Raw genomic sequence first — 25,160 nt, forward strand, 5'->3', positions numbered from 1 at the left:
GGCAATTGTAACACACGCAATTCGTCCAGTCAGAAACAAGCTACAGTGGTGACACTTGCTCTGCACATGCTCAGTAGGACTCGCTGTCTGCCTTATGAACAGGAGCAGGATCATTTTGCCTCAGCACAGATTGAATTTAAACGTATGTCAATTTTATCTCTTGGTTATTGGTTAAAATTAACATGAATGCCAATTTAGATGTTGATAGCAAGCATACAGGTTTTTATAATGGCTGCAAGATCGGGGGCAATAGTATGATAGTGTTACCATGAGCCACGTGTCCCAGTGCGAACACCTTGTCTATGTTTACATACTTATATGCTACAAAATGAAAATATTTAGTTAAATTTAAATGTAAAATTTCATCTAACTCAATTCACATTATTAGAATCTAGTTATGATCGGCAGATCCAGAGTTATTAGTTATTTAAAGCTTAAGTAAGAAAAAAACAAAAATCCAAGTTTATTCCAATTTCATTTTGAATGATCGGATGGTGCTGACTAACCAAAAATGCTTTAGAGAGGGGAAAAGATGGTATCAGTTTGGTATCGTATCCACTCCTGAAGTAGCTGTATCGGTATCAGACATGAAAAAGTGGTATTGAATCGTCCCAAGTTACCACCAGCATAGTGGCCTAGTCTTCTCTAAAAACAGAGAGACTTCTTGCATCAAATTAAATATTAAAGTCTTATTAATAAACATATATTGATTGTATTAATTAGGGCACATTTCTTATTTTAAAGAAGTCAAAAGATGACTTCTGTATTTCAAGTAGTCTGTGAGTTATGAAGGAAAATGTTAAAAATGTTACAATTGCCCCTGGTCTCCCCTACTCTAAAAGTATCTGTGACTGCCAAATTGGCACTAATCGACATAAAAGTTGGCGTTGTGAGCAAGAAGGATATAAGGCAATTTTATTTATCATTTACAACAACGTCATAAAATGAGATTATGATGCTGTTCCCTCTTTGACTGATTGATTGGTTGGACTTGGTTGAAGAAGTAAATAAAATTATTGAACAAACTAATTCATGTGGTGGAGCGGTGAGGATGAATTAAGCAGTCGCACAGCCTGGGGGAGTTGCAACCTTATAAAAAAAAAATATTTTAATTGCAAACATGAGGGAAGAAAATAAACCCGCTTGTTCATTTTGACCCACTTATCCATCTAAAGGTCAAGAATTTACCTTACTGCTTCCAACTCTGTGTCTCACGATAAACACACTGTGTGGTTGATCGAACAGCGCTGAACACTTACTGTGGACAGTAGACGAGAATAGATGCACAAATCCAATTTTTTTAACATGGGTGGCAATGGGAAATTGTCACTGATTTTAGTATTTTTTAAAACTTTCCCCCACCTGGATTTCTTAAGGCTTTTGGTGTGTTATAATTGACATATTTATGAGACAGGTGAAAGAGTTTCTGTTGCAATTTGTGTCAGGGTCGTGTCTTTTAATGCCTGTAATAGAAATGAGGAACCTGTAGAGTAGGAGTGAAGTGCTTGACAGAATATGGGGACACAGTGGAGGCTTTGTCATGAAATTAAATTGGTGCAAAAGCATTAGGGCCTTCTGAATGCTGCAAAAGATATTGTGTGCCACTAGGTTTTGACTTGACAAAGAACATTTTCAGGACTTTACAACAAAGACATTTAATAGATGTTTGCCAGATGATAATGTATCTAAATTTTACAGTGTTTTTTCTAACGACTCTTCTGTTTTTTTTTGGGGGGGGGGGGGGGGAGAAATTCTCCTTTTTCAGTGGTCTGTTGATGAAAAAAAAAAAGAAAATGGGACCAAAAAAGTGGGTCACATATATAAATTTATCTCATGCACTGGACTAGCCTACACTGGTAGAAGAAGAAGCCTTTTTTTCTATTGCACTGGACAGCGTTATCATGGATCTTTAAATCACAGATCTAAAGATTCATTTCAATCCAGTTTTGAGCCATATTTAGTCCACTGAATTCCAATAGCACTGAAATAGATGAGTTGTGATAAAAAGAAGAAAAACATGAAACTATTTGATATTTGCTTTTTGCTAGATGCCCAATAATGTGTAATATTTTATGCACTCTCTCTTCCTCAGGACAGGATTGGAGTGCCATATGTGCATGATGATTGTCACAATTTATAAAGGCCTGTTAACCAGTCTGATGTGGAGGCCCTTCAGGTTTACTGTGGGTGCGGGTGGGGCTGCTGTGCATAATAATGTACATGTGCTTAGAGCCTCCATGGGCAGAGCCAGCACACTTGTAATAAGGTTTTTCGGATGATGGGATAGATGTCCTTGGACCTCACTCAGAGCTGAACTGAACAAGTTCTGTCACTTTTTTTAAATTAATCCAACTGGAAACTCTTTGTATCAAACTGGAAGGTCTAGAAGTTTGAATGATTTCTATTCTATTCAAGCTGTTTAAATTCACTTGTATTGCTTTTTTTTTTAAACTGCATTGTTGTTGTTGATGTTTAATTAGCATATCACAGAGTTTGTTTGAGTTGGCGATGGTCAGCTTCATCTTCATGCTTTGTATTTACCCTGTAACATTAGGGATGATCTTAACTTTGACCCTTCTTTATCTTGATTTATCTGTATTAACTAGCGTTTACTAACCGATTTCAGTTTAAATCATAGATAATGCACATGGATTAGAGAAGATTTATTTTGTCGTTAGCTGTTTATTGGTGGGCTATGCTCGTAGTGCATTGAAGAGCTTTAAATACAGTGGGTATGATGACACTCTGTGCTGTCCTGACCTTTCTTTCTTTGTGTGTTTTGACTTTGCAGAATCACGCATTTGCATGTGCATGACACAGAATGAAGGATTGATTTCTGCACTTGTTGTTTTGACCTTCCGTGTCTGAACCGACCGCGCTTGATTGATGTTCCCTTCATGTCATACGGGCCGACTTTATGGATGTTCATCAGTTTTATTTTTGGATCCCTATTTGCACAGTCTGGATGGAGAGCTGAAGAGGGCAGTAATGCTTTTACCCACTTAGTGATGCACAGACGTCCTTTGACAGCAGCACACACAGATTTTTTTTTTTTTCTCTCCCTCACGCTCTCTCCAGCTCTCAATCTGACTCTCGTTACATCTCTCTCTAACCCCATTTTAGCAGAGCAATCCAATGCCCTCTGAGCCATGTATGTATTAGCAAGAGATTCGTTTCATTTTTGGGAAATGGTGGAACAGAGAACTCAGTGTTCACAGTTGAGGGGCGTGAAGCGGTCATTACAGTTTGTCAGTACATGACTGTTGCAGCTATCATGCCCTTTTAATGAGAGTCAGGAAGAGAGCTGCTGTTTGTGATTTTTTTCTCAATTAAGCATTTGACCTATGAACTGTCAAAAAAAAGAAACAAATATGCCCCTTATAATAATAACTTTAAAAACTTTATTCAGTGGCAGGCTGTCTGAGGGGCAGGGGTGAAAAAAAAAAAAAACGCTCCAGTTGTACGTTGTGGGGCATCAGCACCGCAAAAACTGTTTGCATTTAAGGTGAAACTGTTTCAAATCCTGGTTTAGATTAAAATGGTTTTATTGTACATGATCGATTACAACTTTGTAATAAAAATACACAGGGGACTATCTGTGCATGCATAGGCCAAGTAATTTTCTAGTATGCCCCCTAGAGGGCATTTTACCACATTTTGTCTACTAGATGGCCACTTTATAAGGCACTTTACCCCATCTTGCCAACTAGAAGAGAACCCTAGAGGGCACTTTAACACATTTTGTCTACTCGATGAGCACTTTAGATGGCACTTTACCACATTTTGTCCTCTGGAAGGGCACTTTCGAGGGCATTCACCACAGTTTTTCCTCTGGAAGGGCACTTTACCACATTTTGTCCTCTGGAAAGGATTATTTATATTATATTATATTTTGAACATGGGGGCACCAGGTGGGACAATTGCCCCTTTTGCCCCCACCCCCTTGAGTACACCAGTGAGATTATTTGTATTACACTTTTCAAAAACAGGTTACAAAGTGCTTTGCAAAGACATAAAAACAAAAGAAATGTATAACTGATACAGTAGAAATGACAAGCAAGGTGTGAATTACTAAAACACAATAATAAAAACAATTAAAGTAGGAGAATAATTGAATTAATAGAAAGCAGTTCTGAAGACAAGTGTTTTTAAGGGAGATTTAAAAGAAGAAACAGAGTTAGCCTGCCTCATCTCCACTGGCAGGTTGTTCCAGAGTCGTGGGGCCCTGATTCAAAAAGGGGAGCCTCTACTCAGAGACCTCTGCTTGGAGAACCTCAAACTGCATTCAGGCTTGTAAGGGGTTAGTAAGTGAATTATATAATCAGGGATCATTCCCAACTGTGCTTTAAAAGTGATAATTAAAAATTAAAAATGTATCTCTATTATATTGAGGGGGACCTGTACCTTCCCCCTGAATTCTCCACCTCTGCCCTCTGCTGTTTGTTTTTCACCAATAATATTACACCATCACAATTCTCACACAGTTATGAACCGCTTTTCTTTATTGTCTATGAAGTAGCACATCTTTGACAAGAGAGAAAAATAAGGCACCGCCCACCAAAACAGTTCATTGTTACCAAAAAAATATATATTACACTCTCAAAAATAAATACATGATTATATCATCTTTATTAACTCCTATGGTCCAGCCTTAGTGGTCAATAATTTGCATAGACAATATTAGATTTCCTAAAAGATTCTTACAAAAATAAGGACCATTTATTTAAGTAGTTTTTCCCTTGGTGAGGACGTTTATAAAGTGTTACATAACATGACATAACAAATGTAACAAGTCATTAAATGCAACATTATACTGCGTTATTACTATTAATATATTATTATGTGTAGTTATCAAAATGATTTTATAAACCTTTTATAATTCTTTAGAGAATATATTCTGCATGCAATGCTTTCATAATAAACCTTAAACATACTCACTTTATAGCTTTTAAAGAGTTTACATTTATATCAAAACTAAAAAGAGTGTAACATTCATATCCTGATAACGCCACTACTTTCTCTAAGTACAGAATCAATTTTCTAGACAGATAAAATGAAGCAGTAGCTCATTTTGAAATGGTTATCAATACAATCATCGTTTTCAATTCCATCATCACACTGATTACCTCTATAAGGTATCCACCAAAAATATCCTAGTACCAAGCAGTATCTGGACTGCTCCAGTCAAATAATACCTGCAATTGATCCTTTATGACTATTTGTATGGTTTTACTCTGAGCCAATCACTGCAAGCGTTCTTTGATTTAATGCAACATGTGACTGGTCCACTACCACAGCAGCTACAACCCATACAGTCTGTGGGAGTTGTCAGTTCAGTGTGCCACCAGAGAGATGCCACCAAAACGTTTTAAGGTATGGCTACACTGTGCTTCACCGCACTCCCATTTACATTATGGGCATCAAATTGAGTAAAAAAAAAAAGGTATCAAATGAAGTACTCTATGCCTATCTGTATCACTTAAAGGCACGATATGCAACAGTTTCCTTTTTTACAGTAAATGTATAGACTTATATAAACATAATCCATTTTCATCAATACTTATGACCCACTAGAAGTGTGTGGTGGTGTCTGTATCTGCACAGACACTGCCCTCTGCCTGTATTTCCTAATTTTCTCATTATTTTGCTGAGCTCTGGACGCTTCACCAATCCAAAACGTCAATATTTAAAGTCCTGACAATGAGACTGAACAATAAACAATCTTTCTGGTACGTTTGTGAACAGCTCTGACAAATCGCTACCTTTAAGGGTACCAGTAGTGGTACAGGTATCAAACATGACCTAGCCCAAATATGACCACATCAGAATAAACATTAGTGTTTTGCCAGGATGACAGTGACGCCAATCACAGCGTGAGGATGGTCGGGGAGTGCAGGGAGTGATCCGATTGGTCGCCACTGCTGCTGCTGCGGCGGTGCGCTATCCCACAGGGCTGAGGGGCGTGAGACTGAGGGACGTTCCCCTGATTTGATGTAGCATGGGATGTGCTGGAAGAGCTGGCGTCTAACGGGGCAGAGGGGTAGGTGAAGACCATCCCAGCTGCGAAGGACGAGAGCGAGGGGGTAGATGTGAGGACCGGGGTGTGGAGTGATTCTGATTCAATGGAGGCAGCGACGGATGCAGACAATGTCACGGACTTGCTGGGGATAGTTATCTTTGGTTTGGGTTTCTCCATCTTAGTTGGTAGTTTGGTTGAGGGTCCAGGTCTGCTGGAGTCCTCCGGCTCCATTTTGATGCCTCCCAAAGAGGAAACTGAAGGATTTGGATCAGAATCAGAATCAGAGTCCTCGATTTTACAAATGGGACGGTGAGCCTCCAACACCAGTTCCAGCTTGTCTTTCTCTTTTTGTAAATCAGCGATTTCCTTCTGTAGACGGGACTTTTCATCCTCCAGTTGGTCAGTTTCCTACAGCAGGGGAAAGCAGAGAAAGACAGACATATAAGTAAATCCTCTCATGCATGACTGAGACCAGTACCTTGTATTTCAAGCATGAATATTGTGACATTTGTGTAATGTTCGCTCACATTTTGCAGTGTCTCTGTCAGCTCCCGACGGCGATTGCGACATTTCGCTGCTGCCAGTTTATTCCGCTCCCTTCTTATTCTCCGTCTCTCAAACTCCTCCTGGGATAACTTTGATGAGGAAGAGAAGAAAAAAGATTAGAATACATAAAACAGGTTAACCTGACACAGTGAAATGAAGTCAGTCACACTAAACCTCATGTTAATGTCTTAAACAGACTGTTCAGATTATTTGAAGTGGAGTTGCAAATGGTCCTTAGCCAGTGTATTGCCTACAGTAGATTGAAGTCACGGTTTGGAGAAGCAGCAGGAGTGTCTGTGCAGGAAGCTAAGCAAAGTACTGCCACCTTAAAAATCATTATCAGTTCAAGTGTTCTCTATTTTCACCACTTAACCTTACCATCAGACACGTTTCCTTTGGAAAATGTTGTTATATAAGCCGTTGTATCACTATCTCCAACGCCACTAGTCATTTTACCTCACAGAACATGGGCATTTCTGGTCTGCCATTGTCTCAATCTGTTAGTTAGTTAAACAAACTACCTGATCAAGGCAGCAACTCCCATACTCTGCAAGGTACAATGACTGCTTTTGCCAAAGGAGTCTGGTGGCTTTGGAGAAAGCAATACAGTGTCTTATATAATGGCAGGTAAAGGCTATCTGATGGTAAGGTACAGTATAACATACACTTTAACCGATACTGATTTAATTGAAATGGATCCTTTTTGTAAGTGTATGAAATACATTTCATTGCTGACCCTTTCTGCTTCTCCAAACTGGGGGCTGGTGGACCACCATCCACTGTAGGTAATACACTACACCAGTGTTTCCCAACCCTGGTCCTCAGGGCCCACTGCCCTGCATGTTTTAGATGTTTCCCTGCTCCAACACACCTGATTCACATGATCAGCTCGTCATCAAGCCTCTGCAGAAGCCTGACAACAGCCTGATCATTTGAATCAGGTGTGCTGCACTACACTATGAATAAGTACCTCATACCACCCCACTTCAAAAAATCTGAGCTAGAGCTGCTAGCAGATGATGATTATTCTATTCATAAATTAGATGTCGACTATTAAATTAATCGCCAACTATTTTCGGAATCAATTAATCATTCTGAGTCATTTTTTAAGAAAGAATGTCCAAATTCTCTGATTTCAACCTCTTAAATTTGAATATTTTCTGGGCCCTTTACTTCTCTGTGACAGTAAATTGAACATCTTTGGGCTGTAGACAAAACAATACATTTGAGGACGTCGTCTTTTGCTTTGAGAAACACTGATCAACATTTTTCACCATTTTATGACATTTTATGGACCAAGCAACTAATCACTTGATCAAGAAAATGACTGACAAATGAATGAACGATGAAAATAATTGATAGTTGCAGCCCTAATCTGACCCTTCCCTTCATGTTTGATTGGGAAACCTTCTTGCTTTGGGCAAAAAAAGAAATATCAAGATATCAAATGCAGACATGTTGGGAATCCATCACACGCATCATGAGATAGAGGAAACACTACCACCATGTGTGTGCTGTGAGTCATCACAGTCATGGCGTCTGAATAGTTTTGAAATGTCTGATCTTTTGTGCCTTTGTAACACCCGGTAAAACTCTGACTTCACCCAGCACCCTATTCAATAACTTCTCTTGATCCAATATTTCCCGCCCTTTCGAGGCTGATGAGTCACACTCAGACCCCAGTGGTGACTCAGGTGTGAGTCACAGAAAATGACTTGCCCCTGTGAGTCACATGACAGTCCACTTCCTGTTCCATGAAATTACTACTCCAAGAAAAAAAAAACTGTGACGGGGGATATGTGCCAACGTGCATGTCTGATGAAAGAATTACACTGCAGTCGTGACGAACATGACGGCGGTTCTTGAAGGGTGAAGCTGCACTGAACTGGGTCATTTTAACATCTGTGCTATCTTGTTCTGACACGTTAACAATGCTCTGCTAACAAAAAGCAGATCTTTGCAAACAGTTGTGTCACAGGTGAGCCAATCATTGAGTCAACATGACTCATTGTAAACACCATCAGAGGACATAAACAGCATGTGTATGCCTCTAGAGAATTTTTTCCTTTTATAAATTACAGAAGAATTGAAACCTTATACCAGTAATATGTCGTTATCTTTATGCTATTTCGAAATGGATAAATGTGATGTGTAAGTCTAACGGAAATGATTGCACTCTGTCATGGAGTGTTGCAGGATATTACACACTAGTTACACAGAAATGATTGAGCTACTGTCCACACCTCATATCTGAAATCCCTCGGGGGGAAATATAAAATCCCAAGAGAGTAGGACTGAAACAAAAGATTACTTTCATTGATACTTTTCTTGATTAATCAGTTGGTTGTTTGGTCCATACAATGTCAGAAATTTGTGAAAAATGTTGATCACTGTTTCTCAAAGCACAAGATGACGTCTTCAAATGTCCTGTTTTGTCCACAATCGAAAGATATTCTTTTAACTGTCATAGAGGACTAAGAAAATACAGAAAATTCACATTTGAGAAGCTGAAATCAGAGAATGTTGACATTGTTTTCTTTTTAAGGAATTACTCTAAAATTTTAATTGATTATCAAAATAGCTGGGAATTAATCTAATTGCTGACAACTATTCAATTAATCAACTAATCATTGCAGCAAGAGAGCTGCTTTTATGTTCTCTCACTCTCACACTTCAAACAACAGAAAAGCAGTAAATCCACAATTATCTAAATCTCCGTAAAGTTTCAGTTATTTAAGAACTACTTTCTTACATGTTCATCATTCCTGCGCCTTGTGGACCCAGAGGGGTTGGCAGCTGCTCTAATGACCCCCGGTCTGAGAGGATGGGCGTGATGGGAAGGCGGTGGACCCAACGGCCGTGCCCCTGAGAGGGTGGGGTAAGGAGGCACTGGAGATCGTGAAGGGCCTGGCGGAGGCATGAGGGACGGCTGGACCAGCCACTGGAGGTCCTGGTTGGTGGTGATGGCATTGAGGCTTGGGACAAACTGACTGCTGCCCGCCATTGTAAACTTCTGAGAAAAAAAAATGAAGGTTACAATTATTCTGTTAATACATATTGAGTTTAACTTACTGCATGCACATGCAGTATAATAACTTGTATAGCTACACTAAAAATATCTATCTATCTATCTATCTATCAGTAAGTTTACACTTTTTAATTTAATTTTTCTTTCCTTATTTTACTGATTTTATCCTAAATGCCTGTGATATGCTTTAACTTATTGCATAAACACATAGTAACTTGTGTAACTACACTAAAATTTCAAGAATTTCCCAATTTGGGATCAATAAAGTACATCCATCTATGTATCCATCTATCTAAAATGATGTAAAATTGACAGCATAACAGGTTTATTTCTGTATTGTAGCATACACCTTTTATTCTATGCTTACAGTTTAACTTGCTTTTTGTTTTACTGATTTGACCTCTAACAGACTATTTTTGTACAACTACACAGAAATTACACATGATGTGAAATTAACAGTGTTACAAATTTATTACTTCATTGTAGTCTGAGATTCACACATTGTTCTCTACTTTTACAGTTTTAATGTACATTGTGTTTTCCCGATTGGCTGTCTGTGATAACCTGAAGCCTAGTTTAATGAAGGTACACCTACCTGCTCCTGTTGTGTGGTTGAGGTGCCGCTTCCTCCCAGGGACACAGTGTTTGACCCAGAGCCGGTCCCTGTGTACGGCGGGTTGCCTCTTCCTTGACTCCCAAAGTTACGATACATCCTTTCTGTTTAAAAAGAAGAAGAAAATTGGATGCAGCTGTCTCCGCAAAGCCCTTCAGGTTTCAATAAAATCACTTTCAGGTTGAGTCTCGTGTGTCGATTCAAACTTGGGGTAAGCCCACCTTCTTGCGGTAAGCGGTATAGTCCAAACAGCGTGTTTTCGAGGGGTGGACAAGGAAGCAAATAACGTCTCGTTTTTTTTCAAATCGCCCTAAAACTCACGAAAACGACTTTCAGAACATCCTCTCGTCCTGAGTCATACACCCAGAAGCCAACGTCTGGGAGTGATTGTGAGGTTATAAATTCTTAAAGCGGCACTATAACGTTCACCACGCCCCTCCGTAGTTACGGGAAATAGTGCTGTCTGGAATCTCTCACGAATCCAACCACGTGCCGTGTCGTCATTGACCATATTTGGTGAGAGTTTCCTCCCGGGATTCCTCGCAGAGAAACAACACGCCTCATGGTTCACGTCGGTAGGTGCTGTTTTTCTGATGCAGTGGGTCAAATTCTACTAGACTTTCCTACTACAGTGGAAGTACTGTCATTTGTGTAATACACAGTAAATACCATATAACGTAAATGACAAACTTTTTGAAAAGTCATATACAAATAAAGTTAATTATTATCGTTATTTATTCAGTGGTTCAATGTTTTTCAAACTGAAGGAGGAATAAAATATTTTAAGTTTTATTAGATTTTTGGAAGTTGAAACAAAAAGAGACTAAACAGTTGGACGTTTTGTGTGACTGGAATTCATCGTGATCTTAGTTTGATTATTGACTATGAAGTGTATAGTGAAGACTTTGAATAATATCCCGTGAGAAACGTGTTACACAAGAGGACAGAGGGTGTTTTTGCAGATCATTATGACTATTACAAGGCCATTATGACTATTACAATGATCGTATGACTATTATGACACAGTGAAGTTGATCTTTGACCTTTTGTATACAAAATGTCTTCAACCCATCATTAATCCCATTTAGCCCCCCCCCAACTTGTATCTAAGAAATGTTGAGCCCCAACGTACAGAGATGCACAAAAAAGAGTGAGTGACTCATACCAAAACTTTTTAGTCAAAAATTAACATGAATTATTATTGCTTCCATTCTTTGAGCCTGTACCTTTGGTAAATGTCTCTTTCCTAATATAAGCTTAACATTTTTTCCTTTAACAACCCAAAAGAGTAGGGCTAAACACACTCATCCTTACCAAAAGAATAATAAAGACTTGTTATCACAGAGTGTGAGAGGTCACACAGGCGTGGCCCACTTAACTGCCTGCTATTTATGAGTGAGAGAAAAAAATGTATCTTGTTTTAATAGTTTTGTATCCAGACTTTTGTATGAATTGTGATTTTAGTTAACATGTGCAATTCTAATTTGGACAACCTCAGAGCAGACAAAGCTTTGGGGACCCCCTGTGACTTTCAGGGTCCCCTCTAAGGGGTGCCGGAACACCAGATTAGGAACCAATGATTTTGCCATGATTAGTGTATGAATTCTTACGTTATGACTAAAAATGTGTTTTGTGAGATCAAAGTAGCAGTGCCAAATTTTAAAAATTCCATCCAGGTATTTCTGAAATATGGCATTCACGAGAATGAGATGGACATGAAATGAATCAGAGGAAATTCCTTAAGGCAAAATCCTCCCGCATTGGGCGTCTAAGTTGGTCTAATGTGTATGTCTTGAAGGGGTATTTGACATAAAAATGTTTAGGTGCCTCTGACTTATATAATATTTTACTTACATTACAGTTATATTTGTAGAATAAAAATCTTCTTGTGCAAAGTAAAAATAAGTATGGTTATCTAAATTTAACTCTACTGTTATTTTAATATTTTGCAGTACTTTTTAAAAATGAGGACACTATGTGACTATGTGATCATTACCAATTCAACAAGCTAATAATATAATAATATGCATAATATTACATCGTCAGTGCCTGTGGAGAGTTACAGCATTTGGATTTAGTTATAAATGTCATTTTAACTGCAGTTAAAAGTATACTTCTTAGTAAAACCTCATGCTAAAGTAGGACTGAGTGATACGGACAAAGTCAAATATCACAATATTTTTATCCAAACACCTCGATATCAATATTTACTGATATTGTGACAGTTCTTTACCGTAATGTAGCCTTTAAAACCAGAAAAAGGCGACACTTGTGCCATATCATGATATGATGATAGGCTGTCCAAGTAAGATGATATCTAGTCCTGTATCATGATACTGATAAAATATAGATATATTGCCCAGCCCTTTGTCAAAGTAGAATTACTGACTTTAAATTCACACTGTAAAAGGTAAAAGAGGAGTTTAATAAAAATCACGTAAACCTTCATCATTAATAAATTAATACATGTAAATAAGTCAACTTAAAATTTCTAGTTTTCATTTTTGGGTCCATTTCAAAACCTAACAATACATTACTACTATTAAGACTTTAAGACGTACCCCAAAAAGTACAAATACTTTTACATATAAATAGTAAATTGCACCATGTCTTTCATCATATTGCCTCACAGGAAGGCAAAACAATCCCTACTCTTAAATGCTAATATAAATGAATTTTAAGGTTACCTGCCCCAGTGGTTCCTAAAGTGGGGTCTGGGGTCCCCTAGAGGTCCTTGAGGGTGCTGCCCAGAAAAAAGGGGAGTAATTAATTTCACTGTAATTCCATTCATAGGTAACACAATGACAGAATGTGAGTCTATTTTGATCATGGGTTTCATACACTTTCTATAATAAAACATCTAAGAGCAAAAATCTTATCAGATGGGAGTCTGTGGTCTAATTTGTGTCGGTTTAGGTTCTGTGAGGCGAAAAAGTTTAAGTACCACTGACGTACAGTACGTACCACAGGATGGGTTATGAAATAGATTAGAACATGTTAGCAAAGCTGGGTGTATGGGTCTAATTGTGCTGAGGTTATTGGCAGTCACTCTCACTTTACAAACCACATCAATGTGCACGCATGCCTGTAGAGATGAGTCAGTCAGTTGCCACAAAGCTGCTCGATTATTTCACCATCCGTTTCAACGACTGTTTTTTACTTGCAAGCACAATATAGCACCTAGTACAGACTCAAAAAATGCATGCTGTAGATTCACCGAGCTTAGTCTGACACAACAGCTGCTGACCTTGCAGTCCCCAAGGACAGAGTTCCCGGCAGGGCTGATTTCTCCTAGCTGCTGACTGTTGAACCACTGTCTCACATTACTGCTAATGCCTCTCTTAGGAATAAGGATTGTCAATTTTTTCAGTAAAGCTAATTGTAAAGGCACTTACACTAAAATGAAGGACGATTTTGAAATGAAAAAGAAAAAAAAAAATTAAGATTAATGATCATCATCTTTATAGAAATTGAGACATTAAACTGTATGTTTGAGTTGCGTCATAACTTATGAATGAGGGGAACAAAAACTGCCAGCAGCATGACATTTAACAAGGCCTGTACCTGTTGCTCATCTGTTCATTTGACTGCTGAGTCTCATATTTCAGATTTCAACAATATTCCACACTGTAATACTGAGAATACAAATGCAGGATTTTTTTTTTTTTTCTTTCATTGTGGTTGATGGTATCGTATGAAGTGAATATAGGGTAAAGGTGAGAGTCACATGACTCATGCTTCAGGAATGTAACAATGACACACTTGTGATACCTGTAATTGGGACATGTCACAACAAGTCGGACACCTTTTCTCCCTGATTACATCTTCATTGATCCACTGGCTGTCTTTTATGTTTTATTTGAGCAGGAAAGCTTTGCTCAACAGGCATGCCCTTTTTGATGAATAGAAAATGATTTGTTTATGTTAATTCATAAGTGAGAGTGTGAGTGAGTAAGTTGTTGGTTTCTGTTTTACTCCACACTTTCCCTCCAAAAGTTAAGATTTTGTGGGGGTTTCTGAGGATGAATTAAGTTTAAATTCCACTGTCATTTACTCACCCTAAAAAGCTCCTCATGTATAACTCATCCACACCCACCCACCCACACACTCAACCCACACACACACATGCTTCACGGAGTATAACATCCTGACGCCAAATACACTTACATTTATCTGGTTTGGTGGGTCTTATCATTCATGCCTTGCAAATTCATGCTTAAGTACCCTGAGCAGAACCAGATTATCTTACTGTGATTGTATAGAGCAGTTTTTTAAACATTTCTGTACCAAAACAGGTCTGACTCTCCTGGTCTGTTGAGGTACTGCTGACATACTGCATGCATCATTTCTACTAGTCATAATATTTATTAATGATGACATTGATTAAATAATACTGAAATAAATTAAATATGATTCTTATCCAAATACAATGTTCTACCTGTGACTGATGAGGGAAATATTAAATAATATAATGGACCACTTACTGTCAGGTTGGCATTATTTTTTTTATTATTATTATAGATGCATTAGCGTTAAATTGTATCAAGTAATAGAAGTAAAAGTACTTATAAATACTTTAAGGACAGACTGTTCAGCTTACTCGTAATGGATGTCCAAGGCACAAGGATCTTATGCCCGAATGAAGGCTCTGTGAGTCAACACTCATTGACTAATCCATGAGTTAATAAAGGATTTTTATAATCACAATCAGAGTGGCTCGGACTTTTCAAGACTGACAACTGCTGCCCTGGACTTCCAGTAAGCTACAGTCATTGTTTGTTTTACTGTCTATTACAGTAGAGGTGGTACAAGTACAAAATAATTAGTATTAGTGTCACTACATAGTCCAAGTAGAAGCCATGAATTAAAATTTCTAATTGAATTTGAATTAGCAACCAAATGTTCTCAGGTATTAAACATGAAAGTAGCCGATGTGCAGCTGGTCCAGATGAAGCTAAATTAAACTGCATTATATACAGTAGACTACTGTTTTGTAGACCTAGCTGAAAGTTTTATGAACTCATCATATGTTTCCATTTATGAAATCTTAATGTGCAAAGTATGTACTAACTTCAACCATGTGGGACACAGAAAACAGAGTAAAAAAGTGAAATAATTCCTAAAAATGAAGAGATTAAGTATAGTTGCTCAAAATTGAAATAAAATACAACATGGGAGTTAAGTAGGGAACTGGTAAATGTACTTGATTACCTTTCAGCTGTTAAATAAACCGATCAGCTTTATTTCCAATGTATGCGTACAGGGAGTTTGATTGCAGTTTTGCCCTGAATATATTTACACAGTAGCAGGGATACAGCAACAAATGAAGGAAAACAATAGATAATGGTGAAGAATCATACATGGAAGTACTGGCACGTCCTCTTAACTGTGTGTATTTGCACAACTGTGTTGTACTGTGAACTGTGTTCGTACTTACACGCTGTTTTGTGCCACGCAGGCACGGTGACGTCGCTGATGGGTGGGATCAGCGCGAGCAGTCTGGTAGACACGTAGCGAGCTAACAACGTTAGCTGTGTAGGTAAGTGCTCTTATGTTCGTAATTTACCTCATAATCATAACGTTATCCTTTAGATAAGCTCTGTGGACATTTGATATGTTACTACCGATTGTATTGTTTTCATCTGTGTGGCTTCGCCGAATATTAATTGGAAATGTGAAGTTAGCTCGCCAGGCTAGGTGGCTAGCATCAACTGGCAGCAGCAGTGGCTACCGTTAACGCTGAAGTTTAGACGCAGGTTAGCTGGGCAGCTAGCAGGTATTAGCATAAAAGTGTTCCAAGCTAGTCGCTTACTGATATCAAAAAACTTAGGCTAATGCTATCAGTGTAAACTGTGACACAAGATAACAGTGCTTTATTAAGCTTGATGTCCAATGTGCATTGCTGTATCTAGGCGTTGTATAAGCTGAGATGTGTTAGCTAACGTGTCATTGTTTTTATTTTATTTAAGCTAACGTCAGCGAACGTCAAAATGGACTTGCCACATCATGGGTACCGAGCAAGTAAGTGGGAATGTGAATCACCATCATGTTACCATCAATAAGCAGTTGTGCAAAAAATTTGCAAAATATCCACCCTGAGTGTCCACTTCCTATTTTCTTACTCAACCAAAGACACAGAGGACTCTGCATACCTGTCATATGGATGGTGAATATACACTACAAGACTCTACTTTCTTAAGTGCACCTAAATAAAGCTAATGCTGTCAAATACATACCAGAACTTGAATTTATCTTGCTTGCATGAGGGTTACAGTGTCTATCCTAATTAACATATAAGGGGTGGACATCATACATCACAGGGGTGCACAACTAAAGGACAGCTGACTGGTGTCCCTTCATGCTTCACTCACATAGAACATATCTACAGATAAAAGAATAGGGTAGGATAAAATATACAATAAATTATAATACAGCAATATATGGTTATTACAACACAATATTAATGGTTATGCATTTACATACACATGTATACACCATGGAAATTTTATAGTGATTTTTTTTTATTTGCATCAGTTTGAATGGAATCAGGAGTAACAACAGATGGTGATGATAATATGGTTTATATCATTGCAGAAAAATTTTAACATCAGGAAAACGTCCATTTTAGCACTAAGTATAATAGATGTAAATTCAGAATTTGCCCTCCCTCATCCTGCTGGAGTCTTGTGTGTTGTTCTTTGTTGTTTCTCAGAACACACTCTGCCCGTCACATGTAACACCATGATCCGGGATGTTGTGGTGAAGCAGGTTTCTGTGACATGTGGGCACAACAGTGTCTGATTTCCTGTTGCTTGCTTGCTAGCTAAGTTCTTATTCACACTCTCCTCCTCTCGTCCTGCTGTTCTTAAATCGAAACTCCACGTTTCCTTTTCCAATACCTAAGAGTGTATTGTGTCATAGGTAACACGTTTTTCAGCTGTAAAGTTGAAAAAAATAACAGATTAAAACAAAAATGTAGCGAAGTTTGAAGGCGCTACCGGACACAGCATCTGCATGTGCCCCGTTACCATAATGAACAAATAATTGAACACAAACAGAAAATTACAACCTTCATAAAGATAGGATTTATTGCACATGTATGCTGCATTAGTCTTAGTGAGGGCACTTAACGTGCACTGTGAAAGACTTTGGAGATCACTCATATAATAATTCTGAGAATGGATGTTCCTGTAACTGTAGTGAAGTATAATAAATTCCCACACAAATTCCCACAAACAGCATCAATTAAGAAACCCCTCGTGTTATCTTAGTCAATACAAAGCATTGTTTGTCTCTTGCTCAGGGAAAGATTTGACATACTTGTCATGTCTTAAATAATAGGATTAACAAATTAACCAGTTAGGGTGGGTTTCAGTGAATGTTTATATTTGATATTGTAGATAATAAGATGAAAGTGAGTAAATATCATATTGTCATTTATCAATATAAGGTCTAATTTTGTGAACTTTCTCTGTTGACTTTTGCACAGCTAAACCGAGAGCTCGTGCAGCTCCCCCCACAGCAGATTCTGTCCTGTTTGAAGACACCAGCTCTGCAGCACCACCAATGAACAGTCAAGGCTACTACACTCCTGGGTACAATATGGGTGCACCCACAAATGACATGCAGGGAGGTGCTGGAGTGAACAACCTGTTTGCTGACCCAATGGCCAATGCTGCAGTGATGTATGGCTCCTCATTAGCCAATCAAGGAAAGGATATGGTCAACAAAGAGGTGAGGAAAAGCAGCAGAATACTCATATCACATCCTCCACATATGATATACAGTACTGCAGGTGTTTGAATGGGGGCATGGGCTTTTAACCCACTAACCTATGAATAAAGTCAAGGCCTTGATTTGGGCAGTTGGAACCATTTTACACCTGCATCAAAAATGTGTCTGGTTATGCAGTCATACGTTGACAGTAATTACAATTTTAAATGCACCTCAAACACTTTCCATCACGATTCATCACGTTTCTGTGTAACTGTATGACTAGAGATGGTATCATTAAGATTTTAAAAATACTACTACTCTAATGGATGATTGTTACTACATCTGTTCTTTATCAATACTCTCATAAGTTTCTTTTTCATTACTAAGTAATTGCTTTAAAAAAAACATTATTTTAAAAAAGTACAAATTCAGAACAGGATTAGAGCAAAGTCACTGTATAAACTCAGTTATATCTCAGTGGAAACAAATCCAAAAACGCAGTAAAATAAATTATATTCCTCACATCAAAATACTAAGTGAAGGTCAGAAAGAATGATGAACTCAGCCAGCTGTCAGTATCTCTGTCTTCCTCCCTCTGCTGCTGATGTGATTCACTGCTTGCAAGTACTGCTAGTAGAGGCAGGAGGGGCTGGTTTATGTCATTCAGCAGCCCAGTTTACAACAATGTGCCAAATTTTAAGATACATGTCAAAATAAGCTTAACAGGCATACTACAGATAGGCAGCTTACGTTTTAGCTTGTGTAACAATTCACATTTATCTAAGCTAGCATGCTGTGATTGGGAAAAATATGGTGGTGGATGAGAGACAGAAAGAGAGACAGAACAGATTAAGTAAGCAGATAATTATACAGATAAGTATTTGTTTTTTACTCACAAAGGTTGTATTGTGCTTACTTGTAGTAAAAAGCATATGTGTCATCCACGCGAGTAATTTTCAGGTTACTTCACATGGTTGACTTCACTGTCTCCACTGGTGTGCTCTCTGCTCAGCTATTTGCTGACTTTGCTCTCTGTGTGTCTGTGTTTCTGCGTGTGTGTAGAGAGAAGTAGAGTCATCTCAAACACAGCAGTTTGCTTTGCAACTATGAAAATACAAATGTTTTACTCAATGCAAGTTTTTTGTGCCATTTTATTTACCATTTTGCCCCAAAAAGTGACTCTTGCTTTCACAAATTCTTTTTTTTCCCTTAGTTCTCCAACATAGAGAACAACACAGCCGCACAAATATGTTCTTTTATTGATATAATCACTCTTCCAGAGCAGCTTAATACTCCTCAATGCTCCTTTGCCAGATATTAGTCACATTCAGAGCCTTCTTACATCTGAAATCTTAATGTATGGGTATGGGTGTTATTTCTAGTGGACAGGTTTTCAGTCAAGCAGATCATTTTCTTATATAAAGAAAACAGGAATAAACAATATAAAAAATGAATTACCCTGTACATGGCATATGAACAGCACATGAATAAAATTGGTGTTGTTTTACTGGATTGACAACTTTGATACGCAGGTGGTTCAAAGTACGTAGACTGGGTGTCAAGCCAAAGTGATGCATAACCCTGAGGGCAGGCACAGCCTTCTTTAAAAATGACTATGACTCATCAGTATTTATTAAGTTTGGCAGACTGTCACTCCTCATCTGTTAAGTTAATGTTTGCACTTCCTTTGCCTTTCAGATCAGCAGATTCATGTCTGTGAACAAACTGAAATACTTCTTTGCTGTCGACACCAGATACGTACTGAAGAAACTTATGATCCTCATGTTCCCGTATACACATCAGGTAATCAGAGCCATTCATCCCATCACTCTGAGTCCTACATCAATGTACGGCACGACACAAAACGTTTAATAGTGTTAAGAATGCATGATAATCAACTAGTATCATATTTTCAACCACTTATCACATTAAAAACCATGCAAACACGATAATCAGCCACTTAATCTCTACTTCAGCTTTAGTTATGAACATCATAATGCTGCGATTGCCTATGCGGATATAAAAACACATTGAGCTCAGTAAATTCCCACACACTTTAACTTATTCAGATTATAAATTAAGTCACCACTCCAAACATTCTGTGCCCTGATAATGTACAAACCACACAGAGTGCAATCTCTCCTCACAAGACCAGGGTCACATAGTGTTTACTGTTTGAACATTAATACTACTGTATGTACTACTATGGTTTGGCTGTAATGTTTAGTCTGAATAGAAAACCTTACAGCTGTAGTTTACTCAAAGCATGAGGCTGATGACATTCTACATTTCTCTGAATGTCAATAATATATATATTATTACTTATATATATATATATAGATTACTATACATAGACCAAAACCAACAATAAATTGATACTTGTAACAAGTATTTTTGGTATAGCAAAAGCCTGATACAACTTCTTTGTTTGTGCCAGATCTCTTCTGTCCTCAAACTATTAGAAAACACATCAGTGGGTGACATGTTTCTTCATTACCATGAACATGGGCACCATAGTTTATTTTGAGTTGATCCCACATATGGTGTTCTACTGCTGTATTCCACATCCACAGCAGAATTGGTCCTCGGCAAACTATTTACTCCTATTCTAAGAATATGTGCTGAAACCATTAATGCTGAAAGGGTCATACAGGTTTTGGAGCAACATATGCTGCCATCCAGACGATGTGTTTTTCAGAGACGCCCCTGCTTATTTCAACAAGACAATGTCAAGATGCATTTTGCATGTGTCAGGTTACAGCATGGCTTTCTAGTAAAAGAGTGTGGCTAAGCTACTGGCCTGCCTGGAGTCCAGACCTGTCTCTGATTGAAAATGTTTAGTGCATTATGAAGCAGTAAGGTGCAAAACATGACAATGGGCACCCCTGACTTTTGAGATACTGAAATCGTATATCAAACAAGAATTAAAAGAATTTTGCTTTAAAAATGTCAACAATTAGTGTCCTCAGTTCCTAAACACTTACTAAGAGTTGTTAAAAGAAAGGGTGATTTATAACTGTCGTAGGCATGCCCTTGTCCCAACTTTTTCAGAACGTGTTTCAGTCATCAAATTCAGAACGAGTGTATATTTACCAAAAAAAAAAAAATGTCTTGTCTTTGTACTGTGTTCAATTGAAAGTGGTCCAAAAAGATCTGTGAGTCATTGCATTCTGTTGGTACATATGTTTTTTTGGAATCAGGGTTATATGCATTTTAGACTTGTTTTTAAAGATTTACACATTCATTTTGAACAAATTGGTTTCTGGGTACCATAGACAGGGTACAGATGTTAGAAAGAATCAAGAGATAGACTAACACATTGTTAGGTTTGGTCTTTTCATGGTATTTGTGTACAGTAACAAAATATAGAATATTACTAGGCAGCTAGGAGTTAAAGAAAACATAGTAACAGTGTTAGACTCAACAGGATGATTCATGCTGTATTTGTGTGTCCTTGGTAGGATTGGGAAGTCCGTTATCATCGGGACACACCTCTGACTCCAAGACAGGATGTGAATGCACCTGATCTTTACATACCAAGTGAGTTTTCCATAAATACAAAATGATCAATAACATAGTATTCTGGGATCCTGTACATAGTATTACATGCACTTTTTGTCTTTTAGCAATGGCTTTTATTACCTACATTTTACTTGCTGGAATGGCCCTCGGCATTCAAAAGAGGTGAGTAATTCTTCATTGTCTGATTTGCTTTATGACTCACAGGAAATATGTTTTTTTATCAAAGAAGTTAAACAAGGAGTGTGTGTCGTTGTCTTTGTGGGAAGGTTCAGTCCAGAGGTTCTTGGACTGTGTGCCAGCACTGCCCTCGTGTGGGTCATCATCGAGGTCCTCGTGATGCTGTTGAGTTTGTACCTGCTGACGGTACACAGCGACCTCTCAACCTTTGATCTTATTGCCTACAGTGGATACAAATATGTTGGGTAAATGTCATGTTATATTAAAGATATGATCCTATGTTACTGACAAGACAATGTGTGATGTTTAGTTTGAGACTAGAAGTCCATTTTTTTGAATAATGATTTTAAATATCTTGGTCCATGTTAGCTTAAGATTTTAAAGATATATTTATGCCTCTCCTCTAGGATGATCTTCACAATGGTGTGTGGCTTACTGTTTGGCAGTGATGGTTATTTTGTGGCTCTTGCCTGGTCCTCTTGTGCCCTTATGTTCTTCATTGTGAGTATTTTGATTCCTCGTTGAAATCACCCACTATATTTAGGGATCTTTAATCGGGGTGTACAATATGATATATATGAGGATATAGTAATCATTCTTCCAATTCCATCAAAAAATGCTTTAAAATAACTGTATCGTACTTAAAAACATCTGATTATTCCCTTCTTTTATTTGGAACATCCAAACTAACAACAAAAAAACAACTCACATCACTTAAAAACAAAAGACCCAAAAGAGTTAAACTAACATTCTTTCAAAATTGAGATTTTAACGTTTAACATGGGAACAATAATTTCAAGTGTTACACGTTTTAAGGTTATCAGGTGTAAATAAACATCTGACTGGTTGGGATGCCTCCTGCTCTGTAACCAACCAGCCTAGAGATGCACTACTGCCACCAACTGTTGCTCTCAGGTCAGGGCACATTTCTACCGTCGGATGGTACATCATCATATTGCCCAACCTTAATCTTGAGTATATGAATTTCTTTTCTCAAGGAAGAAAAATACAGATTACTAATTTCAGCTCAATGCAAATCAGAAAATGACATTATTGCACTACTGTAAAAACTGGACATTAATTTTTGACAAAACTGCTCAAAATTTATTCACAGCAGTATCGTGTTTCTGCAGTGTGGCATATTTTTAGTTCAGATATAATTGCCTATGTAATTATAATTAATTATATTCTATAAGTAGGTCAGACATATTTACATATTTAGATATTTTTTCCATTTCTTTTGTTCTCCCCGTGTTTTTTTTTAATGTAACTTGCATATTATTTGTTGTAGCCTGAACTGTAGGCTTTAAAATGTTTCTTTTTTTGCAGGTTCGATCTCTGAAAATGAAGATCCTCACCTCTCTCTCCTCGGACTCCATGGGAACTGGATCAAGTGCCAAACCTCAAGTCCGCCTTTATATCACTGTGGCTACTGCAGTGTTTCAGCCAATCATTATATACTGGTTAACCTCTCACTTGATCAGGTGACCGTGAGGCATTTAATGACCTGAAGTCCGAGTGTATTGGACCTAAAACATGTGGTTGTTGAGTGTTTGTACACCTGCCTTTATATGCTCTTTTGTCAGTAAACTCAAACATATATAGACAGTGTTGAATCGCAGCAGCGTGTGTTGAGCTTGTCACATGGACATGTTCGTAATGCAGTGGTTTCATCGGTGACATGGAAAATGTCTCACTGGAGGACTGTTGTCTTCCACCATGACTGTACAGTAACACTGACAAATGCTTATTTTTTGGCCTCCTAACTTTCAAAACAAGGGCTTTCATTGTGACATTTGTTTAAGCGTAACTCAAAATCAGTTCAGCGTTACTTTTTATATAAAGTTCCTGGTTGTGCTTTCCGGTATTTAGACCACACAGACAGAAACGCACATTACAAACACGATTCGAGTGCCACTTTTATGGTATGGTAATGTTGCTGCAATATCTCCCTTTCTCTTGTAAGTCCTGGATTTTATTTATCTACATTTTGACAAAGCATGACAATGTTTGGATTTTTTGTAGAAAAAATAAATATATTTAGCTTTGTGCAATCAATTTCAACAGTTTCTGAGACTCTTTTGTCCTGTGCAAAGACCAGGGCAACGTATGTCTGAATTTGTTGTATCTGATTTTTTTTAAATTGAAAATATTGATTTATGCCTGTTCATAACTTTTCTCCACAAAAATATTGTTCTTTGTTATTCATGTAACTTTGAAGATTCAGATTTTAATTAAGAACTTTTGAAATATGCATTTGTATTTATTAAACCAGTTAGAATTGGCCCCACCTCGACTACAACATTAAATACTGCTTGAATGTTAATGCATCAGTAACAATAATCCAAAAATACAATTTATTACAATAATGAGTCATTGTGCTGCATAATGACAAATTTTGATACTTTAATGCTCATCTTGCCGTTATTAATTATAAACACTTAGTGAAATCCAGGATCTGCATACACTGATCACGCTCGTTTTATTTGTGTGAAAGATCTGGATAATTATTTCACAACTGGCAACTGGGTGCTACTCACCATTTTACTACTATTAGTACTTGGTCACTAATGGGACAGTTCACCCCCAAATCGAAACCACATATCTTTCCTCTGGCCTGAGTTGCTGGTTATCTGTCTTTAAGAGATGCTGAGTTTGGGAGATATTGACCATAGAGATGTTTGCCTTCTCTTGAATATACTGTAAACTAGATGGCTTGACAGCTTTGGCTTGTGGTGCTCAAAGCGCCAAATTGAAATTAATCTGGAAAAACTCAACAGCAATGTCTTGTTCCAGAAATCATGACCTGCTTACTCAAGGATAATCCACAGACCTTGCTGTGAGCAGTTTCATGTAGGGGTGCCATCTAGTTCCATTATATTGGAGAGAAGGCAGACATCTCTATGACCAATATCTCCAAAACTCTAAAATTCATACAAAACAATCTGGATGGATAAATAGCCCTACAGGCCAGGACAGGCTGTCCCTTTAATACACTGGTTTCTGACCCCCATTATGGGTCACCAAAGTTTTAAACAGGGTACAAGGCCATCTGGATTTTAAGGGATGTAAGAAAACTTTCAAAAAATATACAGCATTGCTATATCTTAACATTACATTCATTTCTGTGGAGAAAACTAAATGAAGTTATTTGTGTTATTTATTTTTTAAGAGTAGTGTAACGCTGAACTGAACACAAGCTATATTCACAGATCTGTCAGTCTGCTAAACAGCCTTGTCCTGCCATTTCACAGCTAAAACAACCAAAGACAATAGAACAATAGCCAAGTGACGGGAGAAGAAAACAAAATTCGTCAGAAAAAGAAGCATATTAAGTATATATTCTTGTTATAAAAACAAATCAGACAGACAGAAAATTGCAGAAGTTTAAAAATATAAGTAAATTTAACCTCTGATGCAATATCCACGGGAAATAATTTCACAGACTTCTTGCAGTTATTGTGTTTATTATTTGGATTAATTGTACAGTTTATTAGTTGTTCTGCACTCTTATTGTTAAGCATTAAATACAATATTAA

At 37.7% G+C, this 25,160-nt stretch overlaps 2 protein-coding genes across 6 annotated transcripts; one reads left to right on the forward strand and one right to left on the reverse strand.

The window, feature by feature from the left end:
- Positions 1 to 4,479: 4,479 nt before the first annotated feature.
- Positions 4,480 to 10,595, reverse strand: fosl1a (FOS like 1, AP-1 transcription factor subunit a). Of its 3 annotated transcripts, XM_084718952.1 has the most exons (5): positions 10,428 to 10,594; positions 10,189 to 10,310; positions 9,318 to 9,578; positions 6,547 to 6,654; positions 4,480 to 6,427 (listed from the first exon to the last, which is right to left on the reverse strand). In XM_084718952.1, the coding sequence occupies exons 2-5, from the start codon at positions 10,303 to 10,305 to the stop codon at positions 5,867 to 5,869; spliced, it is 1,047 nt and encodes a 348-aa protein (XP_084575078.1). In that variant the 5' UTR covers positions 10,306 to 10,310; positions 10,428 to 10,594; the 3' UTR covers positions 4,480 to 5,866. The 3 variants fall into 3 exon arrangements, with proteins under 3 accessions (XP_084575078.1, XP_084575079.1, XP_084575077.1); XM_084718953.1 differs by having other exon boundaries at positions 9,318 to 9,575; positions 10,189 to 10,595; XM_084718951.1 differs by having other exon boundaries at positions 10,189 to 10,595.
- A 5,069-nt stretch (positions 10,596 to 15,664) lies between these two features.
- Positions 15,665 to 23,679, forward strand: yif1a (Yip1 interacting factor homolog A (S. cerevisiae)). Of its 3 annotated transcripts, none has more exons than XM_084718954.1 (9): positions 15,665 to 15,745; positions 16,176 to 16,227; positions 17,696 to 17,940; positions 19,621 to 19,725; positions 21,384 to 21,462; positions 21,549 to 21,606; positions 21,711 to 21,866; positions 22,029 to 22,122; positions 22,951 to 23,679. In XM_084718954.1, exons 2-9 carry the CDS (start codon positions 16,197 to 16,199, stop codon positions 23,107 to 23,109), a joined length of 927 nt encoding a protein of 308 aa, XP_084575080.1. In that variant the 5' UTR covers positions 15,665 to 15,745; positions 16,176 to 16,196; the 3' UTR covers positions 23,110 to 23,679. The 3 variants fall into 3 exon arrangements, with proteins under 3 accessions (XP_084575080.1, XP_084575082.1, XP_084575083.1); XM_084718956.1 differs by having other exon boundaries at positions 15,677 to 15,741; XM_084718957.1 differs by lacking the exons at positions 15,665 to 15,745; positions 16,176 to 16,227 and adding an exon at positions 16,234 to 16,372.
- Positions 23,680 to 25,160: the final 1,481 nt, after the last annotated feature.

Source organism: Lutjanus erythropterus, chromosome 5 (genome assembly GCF_056507025.1).
Source record: "Lutjanus erythropterus isolate fLutEry1 chromosome 5, fLutEry1.hap2, whole genome shotgun sequence".
NCBI classification, from domain to species: Eukaryota; Metazoa; Chordata; class Actinopteri; order Lutjaniformes; family Lutjanidae; genus Lutjanus; species Lutjanus erythropterus.

Coding starts and splice junctions, on each gene's coding strand:
- yif1a (XM_084718954.1), top strand. CDS start 16,197: ATGGACTTGCCACATCATGGGTACCGAGCAA. Junction 21,607..21,710: donor GCCCTCGGCATTCAAAAGAG/GTGAGTAATTCT, acceptor CTTTGTGGGAAG/GTTCAGTCCAGAGGTTCTTG. Junction 22,123..22,950: donor GTGCCCTTATGTTCTTCATT/GTGAGTATTTTG, acceptor CTTTTTTTGCAG/GTTCGATCTCTGAAAATGAA.
- fosl1a (XM_084718951.1), bottom strand. CDS start 10,305: ATGTATCGTAACTTTGGGAGTCAAGGAAGAGGCAACCCGCCGTACACA. Junction 9,579..10,188: donor CAACCACACAACAGGAGCAG/GTAGGTGTACCT, acceptor TTTTTTTCTCAG/AAGTTTACAATGGCGGGCAG. Junction 6,655..9,317: donor GGCGCAGGAATGATGAACAT/GTAAGAAAGTAG, acceptor TCCTCATCAAAG/TTATCCCAGGAGGAGTTTGA.